At 39.5% G+C, this 14,725-nt stretch overlaps 1 protein-coding gene across 1 annotated transcript in view; it reads left to right on the top strand.

Annotated features, from left to right (window-relative positions):
• Positions 1 to 14,725, top strand: part of TPH2 (tryptophan hydroxylase 2) — a 125,797-nt gene that overhangs the window by 66,210 nt on the left and 44,862 nt on the right. The window contains exon 8 of the mRNA XM_007531276.2: positions 3,650 to 3,776. Within this exon, the coding sequence (XP_007531338.1) occupies positions 3,650 to 3,776 (127 nt within the window). The remainder of the gene's footprint in view (positions 1 to 3,649; positions 3,777 to 14,725) is intronic.

The raw sequence follows: 14,725 nt of genomic DNA, 5'->3' as shown, positions 1-14,725 counted from the left end.
GTGTCTCCTGATCTCAATTCAAACATCAGTGTAGACTGCATGCCCTTAAAGCAATGATAACAGGTGTGAGTCTGTAGGGTCAACTCTGACATAGAAGTGTTAACCCATAATAGAAATGAATATAGAATACTTTCTTCACTAGTATTAGAGTGGAATTAAACTTGGAAATCTCAGTAGTACTCACTTTGGTAAGTAATGACTGCTTAAAACCTCCTAGTAGGGAACTAAACTTCCTCAGTCATGGGGGCGGGTCTCCATTTTGGCTGTGTTCTATCACCTGGAGAGCTTTCAGAAAACACAGCTGATGCTGGGTTGGTGAGATAGCTCACCTGGAAAGGATTCTGTTTTGCCATGTGTCTCACTCAGGTTCAAGACCTGGGCCCCACAGCTCTGGAGGAAATGTTCCAGTGCTGTGTTGTCTCTCCCCTTCTTGTGGTCTCTCACCTTGTACCTTAAAAAAAAAAAAAAAAACAGACCAGAGTGGTGAAGGTCCAGTAATGATAAAAACAAAGCGAAGCAAAGCAAAGCAAAGCAAAAACAGAACACAACACAGATGCTTAGATTGTCCCAGAGAGTCTGATTTAATTGCTTTTAAGTTGGACCCAGTCATTGACATATGTAGTTTTTTTGAGTAATCGAGAATCACTGTATGAAAGGAAAAGAGACTTCAGATTTATTGACCACATTTTTATTTATGTTAACTTGATTAAACCCACAACCTGAGCTCTGCCGTCTGCCACCCCACTCCCCTGTCCTCCATCTACTCCACATCTACAAGTTAAAACATCAAAAAGGACGTAATTCTGAGGCAGAGAAATTTGATTTCAAAAATTGCCTCTGTTTTCTTATTAACATTGTGACCTTGGGAAAGATGCCTCAGAATGTATTTACTAAATTTTAATTTTATCATTTGTCAAGTGAGAATAGTAATTTTTCCTTGTAAATGAATGTCAAACTACTTAATGTGGCTACTGCACTACCCAACATGTCACAGTTACTCAGTATATGCTAGCTCTCCTTTTCTGTTTGTGTCTTTAATTTCTACATGGATAAAATGAAACTTGGATTTTGTTTAAATTTCCCTTTTGCCCTTAAATTCCAGATGTCAGATTATCTGCCTTAAGCAATATAATTGGAGAATAGCCAATATAGATTTTTTTTCCACAAGTTCAGTTTATGTGCAAAAGGAAAACCGTCGGCACACAGTTGACAGGAAATTAAGTTAGAGTTTCTTTTACTGTCATGTCTACATATTCTCACTTGGGTACTCATTCAACTTGATGTATCTATGAATTAACTGGCCAAGATTAGGGTTGTGGTTAAAGTTGTGGCCACAATATTTGTTGATTGAATATTGCCCTTCTCTTTCTGTGGCCATCAATTTTGTGCCCTTGACCACTATTCACTTGCTTCAACCACATGACCACCTAATCTGCTTTACACTTGTTATAATAGGGATGGCACCTGGCATTTATATTAGAGCACCTATTTGAGGTGATATACTTCAGAGGAGCCCAAGTGAAATCAGAAAACATCTTTCAATTACTGCCTGGCTAATTAGTTTTTGTCAAGATGATAAAATATTGCTGCTTCTTGATCCATTCCCAGAGAGTCATAGAGGAATTGATTCCAATATATCCTGGTATCAGTGAACAGCCCATGATTCACAGCAGTGACTTACGAAGGCATCTGCCTCGCCTCATTGTGACACACACCTACCTTTTGCCTGGTTATCCAGCTCCAAAGGGAAGCTCAGGCAACTGAATGGGATTCTAAGCTTCTATATTATTGACCAAGCCCAGACTAATCAAAAGCTGAGGACTGGGAGGGCCTGCTAAAGTGCTGGGTCCCTGGAATTGCTTGTGTTATGGGCAGGTAAATTTGTCTGTGGGGAAAACTATTCTAATGACAATACGATCCTCTTCTTCTGTTTCCCATTGCTTAGCAAAATATAAGATGGGATGCAGTGCAACTTTTAATTAATTAGTTAATTAAATATTGTATTGCACTTCATTGCATCTTGCAGATAATTACATTTTTTTTCAACTTTAGTATCAGTCAACATCGATCAAGAATGTTGACATAGGTGTCTGGGAGTTGCCTCATCTGGTAGAGTGCACATGTTACCACAAGCAAGAACCTTGGTTCAAGTCATTGGCCACCACCTGGGAGTACCTGTAGGGGGAGGGGAAACTTCATGAGCAGTGAAGAGGTGCTATGGTACCTCCCCTCCCCTATCTCTTCTGTATCTCTCTGTCTCTCCCTTGCTAGCTAAAGGTGAAACGATAAAAAGGCTACCTGGAGTGGTGGAGTCATGCTGGTACTGAACCCCTGTGATAACATTAGTAGAAAAAGAATATTTCTTGTTACAAGGGTACATTTCCACATTTCCCCAAGATAGGTGTCCTTGAATTTCATCCTTCACCAAACCATCATCCTGAGATGCAGTGAGACTTAAGAGTTCAGAGTAAGAACTTAGAAATTTTGGTGAGCTGGATTCAAGCACTGATGTTACTGCTATGCATTTGCAAATAGCCTATATGAACCCTAATTTATTTACTAGTAAATAAATATGTCCTGTCTCAGTCACAGCTACTTTATAATTGTTAGTCAAAGGATTTAGGATAACAGGAAGATGAATTGCATGACTATGTTCCAATAAAACATTATTAACAAAAACAGACAGTGAGGAGTTAGGAGGTGGCACAGCAGGTTAAGTGCATGTAGCGCAAAGCACAAGGACCGACGTAAGGATCCCGGTTCGAGCCCCTGGCTCCCCACCTGCAGGGGAGTCGCTTCACAAGCGATGAAGCAGGTCTGTAGGTGTCTATCTTTCTCTCCCCCCTCTGTCTTCCCCTCCTCTCTCCATTTCTCTCTGTCTTATCCAACAACAGCAACATCAATAACCACAACAATGTTAAACAACAAAAGGGAAAATAAATAAATAAATAAATATAAAAAAATAAAAAAAAATAGACAGTGAGCCAGATTTAACCAACAGCTTCAATTTGCTCATCATTGATCTATAGGATCTTATCCTAATAAGTTGCTTAAGTTGTCTGAATTTCTATTGAGGACTAAAAGAGATTATACATAATATATAGTTTCTATTTATGTTGTAACCAAGAGCTTATTACATACTTGACATAAAGCAAGCACTTAAAACAGTCACTTATTATTTTTCATTAAAATTATTATATGCCATATTATGTAAGATGCCACTGATTGTAAGGCGCAGGTGGATTTCAGAGATATTAAATGTAGTAAAAAGTCATTGAATTGCTAAAATTTGATAATAATAATAAATTACAATAACATGATTGTAGTTAGGATTTTTTTCAGTGTGTATGTGTTGAGCTGGAGTCTCACACATGCACAGTTTCAATGCTTCTAGGTCAACCTTTTCATTCAGGTAGAGCTAAAAAGAGATACACAGAGAAAAGGAGCGACACCATAGCATCAGAGCTTCCTATAGCTCTGCGGGGCTTCTTCCATTTGATGTCAGGGCTCAAACCCAGGCTGTTTGCAAGGCATTCCCTATGCAGTGGGATTCCTCTGGACTTATATTTAGAATTTTAAATCTTGATCTCTAAGTTGTTGTTCAAAGCCCCTTTTATAACATTTCCTTCTTTTCCCTTTTTCTTGCCAGGGACACATGCCATGAACTCCTGGGACATGTTCCGCTACTCGCAGATCCCAAGTTTGCTCAGTTTTCACAGGAAATCGGCCTGGCATCTCTGGGAGCATCAGATGAAGATGTTCAGAAGCTAGCTACAGTGAGTTAACAGTTCCATTTGTGCTCATCTGTAATGGAGTTTGTGACTATTAATTACAATGCATTAGTTTGGAGTGGAAATAGTGATTGTACTTCTTCTCATGTTGTGTCCTTTTGAAGGATTCTGTGTTCTTGACTTATTAGTCACCTAGTATTTATATGCTGTCTTTCTTGTTCAGGGATTGACAACATCATAAATATTTTAGACTTGTGGGTAACCCATTACAACTATTTCACTCAGCCACGGAGGTCCAACATGAACTATAGAAAATCTGTAAATGAATGAATGTGTGTGTTCTAAGAAAATTTCATTCACGGGAGTTGGGCGGTAGCACAGTGGGTTAAGCGCACATGGTGTGAAGCACAAGGACCAGCATCAGGATCCCAGTTCGAGCCCCTGGCTTCCCACCTACAGGGAAGTCACTTCACAGGCGGTGAAGCAGGTCTGCAGGTGTCTGTCTTTCTTTCCCCCTCTCTGTCTTCCCCTCCTTTCTCCATTTCTCTCTGTCCTATCTAACAATGACAACATCAATGATAACAATAATAATAAGTACAACAATAAAACAAGGGCAACAAAAGGGAAAATAAATAAGATAAAATAAAAAAGAAAACTTCATTCACAAAATCTGATGGTGGGCCAGCTTTGGTTTATGTGCTATGGTTTGCAGCCTCTACTTCCAATTTGATGTTTCTTTCCTAAAAATCTTAAGTGATAGTAAAAGTTATGCTTTAATGGTAAAGTAAGAGTAATTGGGGCTATCTCTGATTAACCAATAGGGTTGTGGTCAGATGGAACTTGAATTAGTAAGAAAACAGTAAGGCTAAACAATTATTAGACATAAAATTAAAAAAAAGATTTAATTGATGACTGGTTTCAGTAAGATTCTTTTTTTAAAAAAAAATTTATTTATAAAAAGGAAACATTGACAAAACCATAGGATAAGAGGGGTACAGCTTCACACAATTCCCACCGCCAGAACTCTGCATCCCATCCCTTCTCAGATAGCCTTCCTATTCTTTAACTCTCTGGGAGTATGGACCCAAGGTCATTGTGGGATGCAGAAGGTTGAAGCTCTGGCTTCTGTAATTGCTTCCCCGCCTGAACATGGGCGTTGACAAGTAACATTCTTCTTAAACTAAGCAATTTGAAAGAAAAGGTATAATGTTGATGTAACTTAAGATACTGAAGAGCCAGATCTAGCAGACTCATATACTTTACCTTACACTCATTTCAGAGGACTCCAGATAGGGCTAGTGTAGTTCATGTGTGTAGTGGCTCTTTGCCATGTGCATAACCTATGTTTGAACTGAACCTCCACTGTATTGAATGGAACTTTGGTGATGTGGTCTCCTGATGTATGATCTCAAAAACATTATGCAGAGAGACATAAGTTATATGTCTTACTGAGATGTTAGAGGTGTCTCCACTGAATGTGCACCCCCATAACGAGAGGGAATGAACAATGGAGTGCCCCTTTAGGATCAGGGCCTTTTTATAGCAAGTTTTTATAATACATCATGAATTCTAATTTATAAAGGAGTTGATTCAGCAGGAAGAACAACAAAAAGCATCACATGGATAAATGGCTTTAGGATATAGGAAATGGTCATTGAGTCTTACACATGTTTCTGGATTTAAGCTCAGCATCTTTATGGCTATGTGCCTTAGTGAGCTACTGTGTTTTTCTTTCCAGATCAACATCAGCAACAAAAACCTACCTTAGTTTTTAACTCTAAAACTCATTTTACTAGGGTCAATACATTTGTAGAATGTTCAAGTTTTCCTTTGGAAGTTGCATTCCTTAGCATGGTTTTAATACCCTTGGCTATGGGTTGCCCTAACTCCAACAGCTAAAAACATTTCCATCTGTTAGAGGTTCTTAGATCATTAATCATGCTTCTTCTATTCCTTTATTTTCATTTCACTTTTCTTGGCATGCTCCTGCTTTTCTACAAAAGTCAGTTCCAGTAAACAGTGACCATGAGGTTTACGGATAAGCAGAGACTTCTGTTCAGGGAAATAACACAGCAGTTTACAAAATAGACTTTCATGCCCAGGGCTCATAAGTCCCAAGTTCAATCACTAACTCCATCATAAGCCAGAACTGAACAGTGCTATGGTAAGGAAGCGGGGGGAGAGAGAGACAGAGAGGAAGAAAAGACTGCTTTTAGGAACATGGGATCTATTTCATAAAAGCACAGAAAACCCAGTCAGTATCAGTTTTTATCTATTTTTACCAGGGTGGATATATAGGTAATGTGGATTCAAGGTGAATCTATTTATTTGTTTATTTTATTTTATTATTATTGATTTACAAAATTATAAAGTAACAGGGGTACAATTCCACATTGTCCCCCCACCAGAATTCTAAGTCCCTATTCCTTCCACTGGAAACAGCAGTGGTTCTCTCAAGGTTATAGGTATGGGTTGACTATCATTTCTACAACTATCTGTATATCTCTATATCTATATCTATATCTATATCTATATCTATATCTATATATCTTTGGCCATTTTTTTTTCCTATGGTCCTGCCTGCTGGGATTGCGTGGCAAGAGAGAGACCAGGAACTTGTGGCAGCATGGTAATACAATTCTTTATTCATGCGGACGCTCCAGAGTCGGGTGTGAGCATAGCGGGTTAAGTCACATGGCACCAAACTGCAATGGCCGCCTCCCACTCTGCACTCCAGCCTTTCTCCAGGGACACAGGAGAGAAAAGAGAGTGAAACCAGGAACAGAAGTGGGCTTTATAGGGTAAAACCGGAAGTGGCAATTCAGGAACGGAGATGGCTGGGAAAGGGGGTGGAGAAAAGAATGAGTGGGAAGATAGAAAGCTTCCGTAGCAATAGTTGCTAGGGCTTAAACTGGTCGGATTAATGTACCCTGCAGGCAGGGCAGGTCTCAAGGTAGAAAGAAGGCAAAACAATGATTATGTAAATAGGCCATACTATCATCAATGGAGGATGGAGCAGGGCTGCCTAACACTGCCTTCTCTTCTAAGTCACAGCTACACCTATTACCACTTCTGAATGCCTTTCCTTTTTTTCCCCTCTTCTTTCTCTTTCTCTGGGTCCTGATGGAATTGGATTTCAGAGTCCTCTAGTCATCTTCACCTAACATTTCTCCCCCTCTGAGAGTATGGACCAAAATTCTTTTTGGGATGCAAAAGATGGAGTTGTAGCTTCTGTAACTGCTTCTCTTCTGGGCATGGATGTTGGTGGGTTGATTCATAAACCCCAGTCTGTTTCTATCTTCCCCTAGTGGGTTAGGACTCCAGAGAGATGAGGTTCTGGTACACATTGGTGAGGTTATCTGCTGATGAAGTTTAGGATGGAATCATAGTAGCATCTGCAACTTAGTGTCTGAAAGGCAGTAACTTATGAGGCAGGACTAAATGTTTAATAAATAGGAACCAGAAGGTAGGAATAGAGCAGGTGAGAATAGGGACTTTAGGGTGGTAAAAAGCTAGTAAATCTGTTTTAAGCTCAAGTTGAATCTTAATGAGTGTGAATTCTGAGTTCAGTATTAGAGACTGGGATTCTGATTTAGAGCAAAAGCCATTGGGAAAGGTTCTTCTGTATTTGGGAAATGACTAGTGACATGTTAGGAAGGACCCCACCCTCATGGGCCCAGCCTGCCTGGCATCTTGCAGTGACTTTGACAGTTAAACAAAACAAAACCCAAGAGAGTTTGACGTTGCAAAAAACTCCAGTGTAAAGGATTTGGAATCTTTTTTAAATGAGAGAGTGGGGGTGGGGTATCTCACCATGGGTTTACCTGATGCACTTATCCCTCTTCTTCCAATGTCATATAAACCTCCATCCCAGCTCCCTTGGAGTTCTGTCTCTCACAAGCTTTGCAGTTCCAATTATTTTTCTATCTTGTAGACTTCCCACTTACTTTGAAAGATGTTTTTGCTGACCAAAGTGAAGTTTGAAAGCACTTTTGTGTGATATGAAGAATAGAGAGGTATGAGGAGTTTGGCGTGGGGACGAGTTCCTGAAATGAGCTAAATCGGCTACTGACTTGGAAAACCACATCCTCTTCCTCAGTTGAACACAGAGTACATGGAAACTGCTATAAGATTTTTTTAAATCAGAATAATGCTTAGGGCTGGTTTATGATGGTGCTAGAGACTGAATCTGGAACCTTTGAGCCTCAGGCATGAGAGTCTGTTGTGCTATCTCCCTGCTGGAAGATGATCTTCAAAGCAAACACATTTAGAATCTAGCCAGGAAATCTCAAAGTAGAACCTATTGGGTGACATACATATTAATGACCCTTATACCATAGACAGTAGACAAAGACTAAGTTTAACTGCCCTGATGCAAAGAGTCAGAAATTAAGAACAAGAGGCTGTGGCCTTGCCAGCAAAGGTTGGGGGACAACTTCTTAGCAGTCCAGATGAGAAATGGAGGTGCAACTAGCTGATTTCCTCAAAGTTGTTCCCATTAAGTCCCATGAAGAAGTACTAGAGCAAAATGAGAGATGAGATGCACTGAAAGGAGGAAAATCCATAGAGCGGACAAATGGAAAAACCACAGAAATCACTATTTATGCAGAACAATGAGACAGGCCATATTTTTCTTCTACCCTAGGTGAGGTTTATGTTATTAATGACTCTGTTTATATTGTGCCTGCTTTTCCTTGTCTGGTGGATTTAAGCACTTATAAAAAAGAGAGTCACTCCTGGTGAAAGCAGACACTCAATAACTTTCTGTGATATGCTGTCAACGAATCCATCTGAGGAAGAAAACAATCTTGACTAGAACTAATTGGCACTGCCAAATTCAGTTTGGTCCAGAGCCAAATTTGAACTTCTGGGTCTGATTTCAGAGGGACCAGGTTATTGCCAGTAGTGATTGCCTCTCTTTGCTATATTTCTGTATGGTATTTATTTTGACATTTTAATAATGCTCAGTTTTGAGAATGCAGCTATCTCCACTATTTATGTGGGCAATGGTTTCACACCCTGAGAACCATTTAAACAAACCTCTTTTGTATTTGGGGAAATTGATGATGATGCTGGCTAAATGCATTTCAAATGCATTGTTATACATGTAAATAATTTGCCCTCTGGAGGATAATGAATAAGGCTACTGATTTTGGCAGCTGCACTCTTTTTACACTCATCATAGCTGTCCTGGGTCTGTGCATGATAGATATGCAAAAATATTCCCAATAAGGGCTATTTAGAGTGTTCTATAATTCTGAGACCAGCCACTTCTCACTGTAGTGCTAGTTTAATTGAATTTGATAGATTAGTGTCTTCTTTAAGGGCTGTAAATTTATATTGCCTTTAGCAGCCAGGTAGATAGCAAATATGGATGAAATAGCCTGATATAAGATAATAAGGAATATTGGAGCCTTTGGAGAACTGGAGAATACATATTACACTGAAAGACATTCAGATGAAAAAATTAAAACCAAAACAAAACACAGAATGTTTTTTGGCTACGAATTGTATCTGCAGATTGCAACAGGATTGTGAGTTGTCATTGCCAGCCTTAGAATTTAAAGTTAGATTTTATCTTAGACTATACCACCTTTGAGCAACCAACCCGTACAAGATTCATTTTTTTGCTATAGAGAATGTTCTCACTGTGCACTGGACAACTGGAAAAAAAACACACATTTCTTCCCAAGATGAAAAAGTAGCCATTACAGTGTTCACTAGGGATAAACATATCATTGCATTTAAGTGACTGGTTTTGAATTATAATATCATCATCATCATTATTGTTTGAATTATTACTTTAAACAACTACAAGCATGGTGGTCATGCATATCTTCTAAAAGCACAGGACTTATTTAACTCATTAATGAGAGCAAGGCAGGAACGTAAATCTAGTTCAAAGAAGTATTTGAAGGATTCAAACTATATAGTCACTGAAAGAAAGAAGCCTCCTGGACTAAGGTACAAAATGATTTATATTTTACAAACCAAAAAAAAAATACTCAGTGCATAAGCTCAAGTTATCTTTTCTACTGAGGAGAAGTCACTTGCATGTCTAGCAGACAGAAATAATATAATTTATCTATCTTCAGAAGTTAACACCTAACTTCACACTACTAGGCTCTGATAAATAGTAAATAGAAAACGAGGCTGCCTCCTCTAGATCAGTGCTTTTCTTTTTTTTAAATTAATTAATTTATTTATTGATTGATTGGATAGAGACAGTCAGAAATCGAGAGGGAACGGAGGGCTAGAGAGGGTGAGAGACAGAGAGACACCTGCAGCACTGCTTCACCACTTGTGAAGCAGGTGGGGACTTGGGGCTCGAACCCAGGTCCTTGCACACTGTAACGTGTGCACTCAACCAGGTGCACCACCACCCAGCCCTGATCAGTGCTTTTCTAGACTGACTGGTGTATGAGATAACCCAGATCTTGGTCAAGTGGATTCATGATGGCCTCTGAGATTTGGCATTTCTGACAAGATCCCAGGTATCTGATGTTGTTGGTATAAAAGAAGCAGGTGGTATAGAACTATAACCCATATAGTCTTATATTCATGTGAAACACTATTAAATCACTAATAAAACAATCATTTATTTTATTTTATTTTATTTATAAAAAGAAAACACTGAAAAAACCATAGGATAAAATTGGTACAACTCCACACAATTCCCACCACCAGAACTCCATTTCCCCTCCCCTCCCTTGATAGCTTTCCTACTCTTTAACCCTATTTAACAGTCATTTTTAAGTGACAGGTGCCAGCAAAATAGTTCACCTCTGTGCTGCACATGCTTTACCATGCATGCTATTCAGGTTTGATTCTGACCCTGACTAATTGGAGGAAGCTTTATGCTGTGGTGTTTTCCTCTCTCTGAAAAAGTCAGCTGACCACAGTGAGGCAGTAACAATGACAAAAACAAACAAACAGGGAGGGGGTCGGGCGGTAGTGCAGCGGGTTAGGCGCACGTGGCACAAAGCACAAGGACTGAGGTAAAGATCCTGGTTCGAGCCCCAGCTCCCCACCTGCAGGAGGGTCGCTTCGCAGGCGGTGAAGCAGGTCTGCGGGTGTCTATCTTTCTCTCCCCCTCTGTCTTCCCTTCCTCTCTCCATTTGTATCTGTCCTATCCAACAAGGAACGACATCAACAACAATAATAACCACAGCAGGGCTACAACAACAAGGGCAACAAAGGGGGAAAAATAAAAAGTGGCCTCCAGGAGCAGTGGATCCATGGTGCAGGCACTGAGCCCCAGCAATAACCCTGGAGGCATAAAAAAAAAACAAATAAAAGTAGTAGGTGACAGGTGTTGGGCTGGTGGGCCTACCAGACAGAGTTGAGTATATTTTAAAATAAAATATCACAATTATTTAATCTTATTTTCATATTTTAATCTCTCTTATAAAAATTAAGTTAATAGGCTATCATATTGTACAGTGTGAATGAGTTGATTTGGGATTTGCCCTGGGCCAGAAATGGACCCTTGTATTTCGCAGTACCATGTCATCAAATCCGTTTTGAGTTTCTGCTTTCAGATTCTCCTTCTGCCTGATTTTGCCATATGACTTCTATTATTCAGTTTCACAAGGAGGCACCAACAGAAACTTGCTGAGCAGGTAGATTTAAGACCTAGTTCTAGAAGATAATTGATTTCTCTTCCCTCACGTTAGAAAATGTAAAGGGACTCCTTTCACCAAATGGTGCATCCCATCCTACAATGCAGATGGCTTCAATTCAGTCTCTTCATTTCTCACATCATAAAGGCATTTGAAACAGACAAAGCTGTGCATCATGTGTAGGAAAAAGCAATCAGTCTAGATACACGACAGATGTTTCCCAAGCGGAATAAATCTGTCTCTGGCCTAGTTGGGATTTTCCATGTACAGAGAGTGTTGGGTCATCTATTCAGTGCTGTTGACCCTAAAACATTTTAAGTGCCATTTATTGATTGCTACTGGGTCTTGGTAATGCTGACAAGAGTCTTGGCCAAGGGTGATGAAGGAATGAACAGTCTATCCCAGAATTCATGTTTAGAACACAAGTCTCATGAAATGCTATTTATAAATTCATTAATGGAGGAGGATCTGTGGGCAAATAGATTTGGGAAACATGGGGGTAAATAAAGCCAACCACATTTTAAAAAAATTTTCTTTATTGGGGGATTAATGTTTTACAGTTAACCACATTGTTTTTTAAGTGTAGGACTTTTTCTGAGACTTCAATAAGATAATGCACAGAATGAATCCACACAAGCAATACAAAAATTATTTTTTCCAAGCTTATCATGTTTCCTCCAAGTTTTAGCCAATGGGTGTAAAATAGAGCCTTAATTAAATTGTGTGTGTGTGTGCGCGCGTGTGTGTGTGTGTGTGTGTGCGCGTGCGTGTGTGTGTGTGTGTGTGTGTGTGTGTGTGTATCTTGGGAGGGAGATTTAGCTAGCAAAATTTTTCAGCATTCTAAGATTTTCAGTTTTGTGAAATGTCAAAAATAAAATATTAAACTTGAAAAATTAGGAAAATACATTATATGATAATACAAGTATCTACGAAAAGAATATTAGTATCTCAGATTCTTGCTGTTTCATGGAGGGTAGTTTAGGACATACAAGTCTAGAATGAGGTTTTATTTGTTTTGCCGGGGCATTGCTCAGCTTTGGCTTATGGAGTTTGAACCTGAGACCTGGGAGTCTCAGACATGAGAGTCTGTTTGCATAACCATTATCCTCTCTCCCCTGGCCTTGTTTTATTTTTTGATTTTGAAGATCCAGGGCCCTTCACATGTGTGGTTTTATTGCCCTTGGTCACTTTTTCTTTTTTTTTTTTTAAATTTTCTTTTTATTTTTTATATTTATTTATTTATTTATCTATTTTTCCTTTTTGTTGCCCTTGTTGTTTTTTATTGTTGTTGCAGTTATCATTGTTGTTGTTACTGATGTTGTCATTTTTAGATAGGACAGAGAGAAATGGAGAGAGGAGGGGAAGACAGAGAGGGGGAGAGAAAGATAGACACCTGCAGACCTGCTTCACCACTTGTGAAGCGACTCCCCTACAAGTGGGGAGCCGGGTGCTTGAACCGGGATCCTTGAGCCAGTCCTTGAGCTTTGCGCCGCGTGCACTTATCCCACTGGACTACCGCTGGACTCCCTATTGATCACTTTTTCATACAGATAGAGAGACATTGAGTGGGAAAGACACTACAGCACCTGAGCTTCCTCAAATGCCATAACATCTCCTATGTGACGTTTGGGTTGAACCTGGGCTAGATAACCTACCCAGTAAACTACCTGTCTGACCCTCTTCTTTCTTTCTTTTCTTTGTTTTAACTGGGGAGCTACTAGTTTCTGGCTTATGGCAGTCCTGTGGATTGAACCTGGGACATTTGGTGCCTCAGACATGAAAGTCATTTTGCATTGCCACCATACTTTCTCCCTAGCCCCTTTGAATGGTTTTTGAAGAGTGGAATTCATCAGAGCAGAGACCTATCACCAGCTAAAGCCTCCTTTCTTCCTTCCTTCCTCTATTTCTCTCTCTCTCTCCCTTCCTTCCTCCCTCCCTCCCTCCCTCATTCACCTCTTTCTGTCTTTCTTTCTTTCTCTCTCTCTCACCCTTTCTTCCTCCCTCCCTCCCTCATTCACTTCTTTCTGTCTTTCTTTCTTTCTTTCTCTCTCTCTCTCTCCCTTTCTTCCTTCCTTCCTTCCTTCCTTCCTTCCTTTCTCTCTCTCTCTTTCTCTTTCTTTCTTTCTTTCTTTCTTTCTTTCTTTCTTTCTTTCTTTCTTTCTTCCTTCCTTTCTCCCTGCAGGATATTAGACATACAACCTCTGTTTGTATTTGCCAAAACAACTTATTTGTCATAAGTCAAAGAGTTTGTATTGACTGGGGCTTTCAATGATCATGAATCAAGTATGTTTGAATTTCTAGGTGTAACCAGTAGTTTCTCATGCTGAGAGTGGTAATGAAATGTACAGTCAGCCTTAAACTAATAATCCATTGTATTTCTCATTAGAAGTGTAGAGGCAAGTTTGGTTTAAGCACCATTAATTAATATTTGCCTGTTTGCAGAGGACACTCTCTTGTGTATCTGTCTCTATCTTTGTCTACCTAGTTGTGGTGGAAAAATTGCAGATGTGGTGTCCAGCTCTACTTCTTTCTGAAGGTGGCTGACTTTTTTTTTTTTTTAAAGTCACCCTTTTAGGGGCCGGGTGGTGGCGCACATGGTTAAGCATATGTATTACAGTGCGCAAACTGGGTTTGAGCCCCCAGTTCTCACCTGCAGGGGGAAAGCTTTGTGAGTGGTGAAGCAGTGCTGCAGGTGTCTCTCTGTCTCTCTCCTTCTCTATTAACCCCTTCCCTCTTGATTTCTGGCTGTCTCTATCCAATAAATAAAGAGTAAAAACAAACTTAAAAAAAAACAAACAAAAAAGTCACATTGTAGTATCTCTACAGAAAACTTGCAACAAGCCTTAGGCTTATTTATTCCATGTAGAGTCTTTGAACTAGTTCAGCTGCCTGGATCATTTGATACAAAACTGACAAAGGGCTGGAAGGAATGCTCTTTTATGCATTCTTAATTGAGATGTTTGAGTAGATGATCAGTTTGTGTGTTATTTCTGAGAGTAACTTAATTAAAACTTAATAATATCTATGCCAACACATTACTTTCACTCTTCTGCATATGTAGAAAGCAGTAGTGATCACTGTATGTAACTGGCCCACAGAGCTTAACGTTTGCATTTTTTCATTATATGCCCTACTCTTTTCCTTAGTCTTTTTCCCACCTGAGTGCACCAAGACCAACCTCCCCTCTGACTGTGATTTTCTTCAGAGAATTTTGACATTGGAGCTAAGGTTTTTTGCTCTGTTTTGTATATATATGTATATATATATTTAAATATTTATTTATTATTGGATAGAGACAGAGAGAAACTGAGAAGGGAGGGGCAGACAGAGAGGGAGAGAGACAGGGAGAAGTCAGCAGCCCTGCTTCACCAC

Source organism: Erinaceus europaeus, chromosome 7 (assembly GCF_950295315.1).
Source record: "Erinaceus europaeus chromosome 7, mEriEur2.1, whole genome shotgun sequence".
NCBI lineage: Eukaryota > Metazoa > Chordata > Mammalia > Eulipotyphla > Erinaceidae > Erinaceus > Erinaceus europaeus.
Note: the sequence above shows the minus strand (reverse complement) of the source record. Positions and strands in the feature narration are given on the sequence as shown.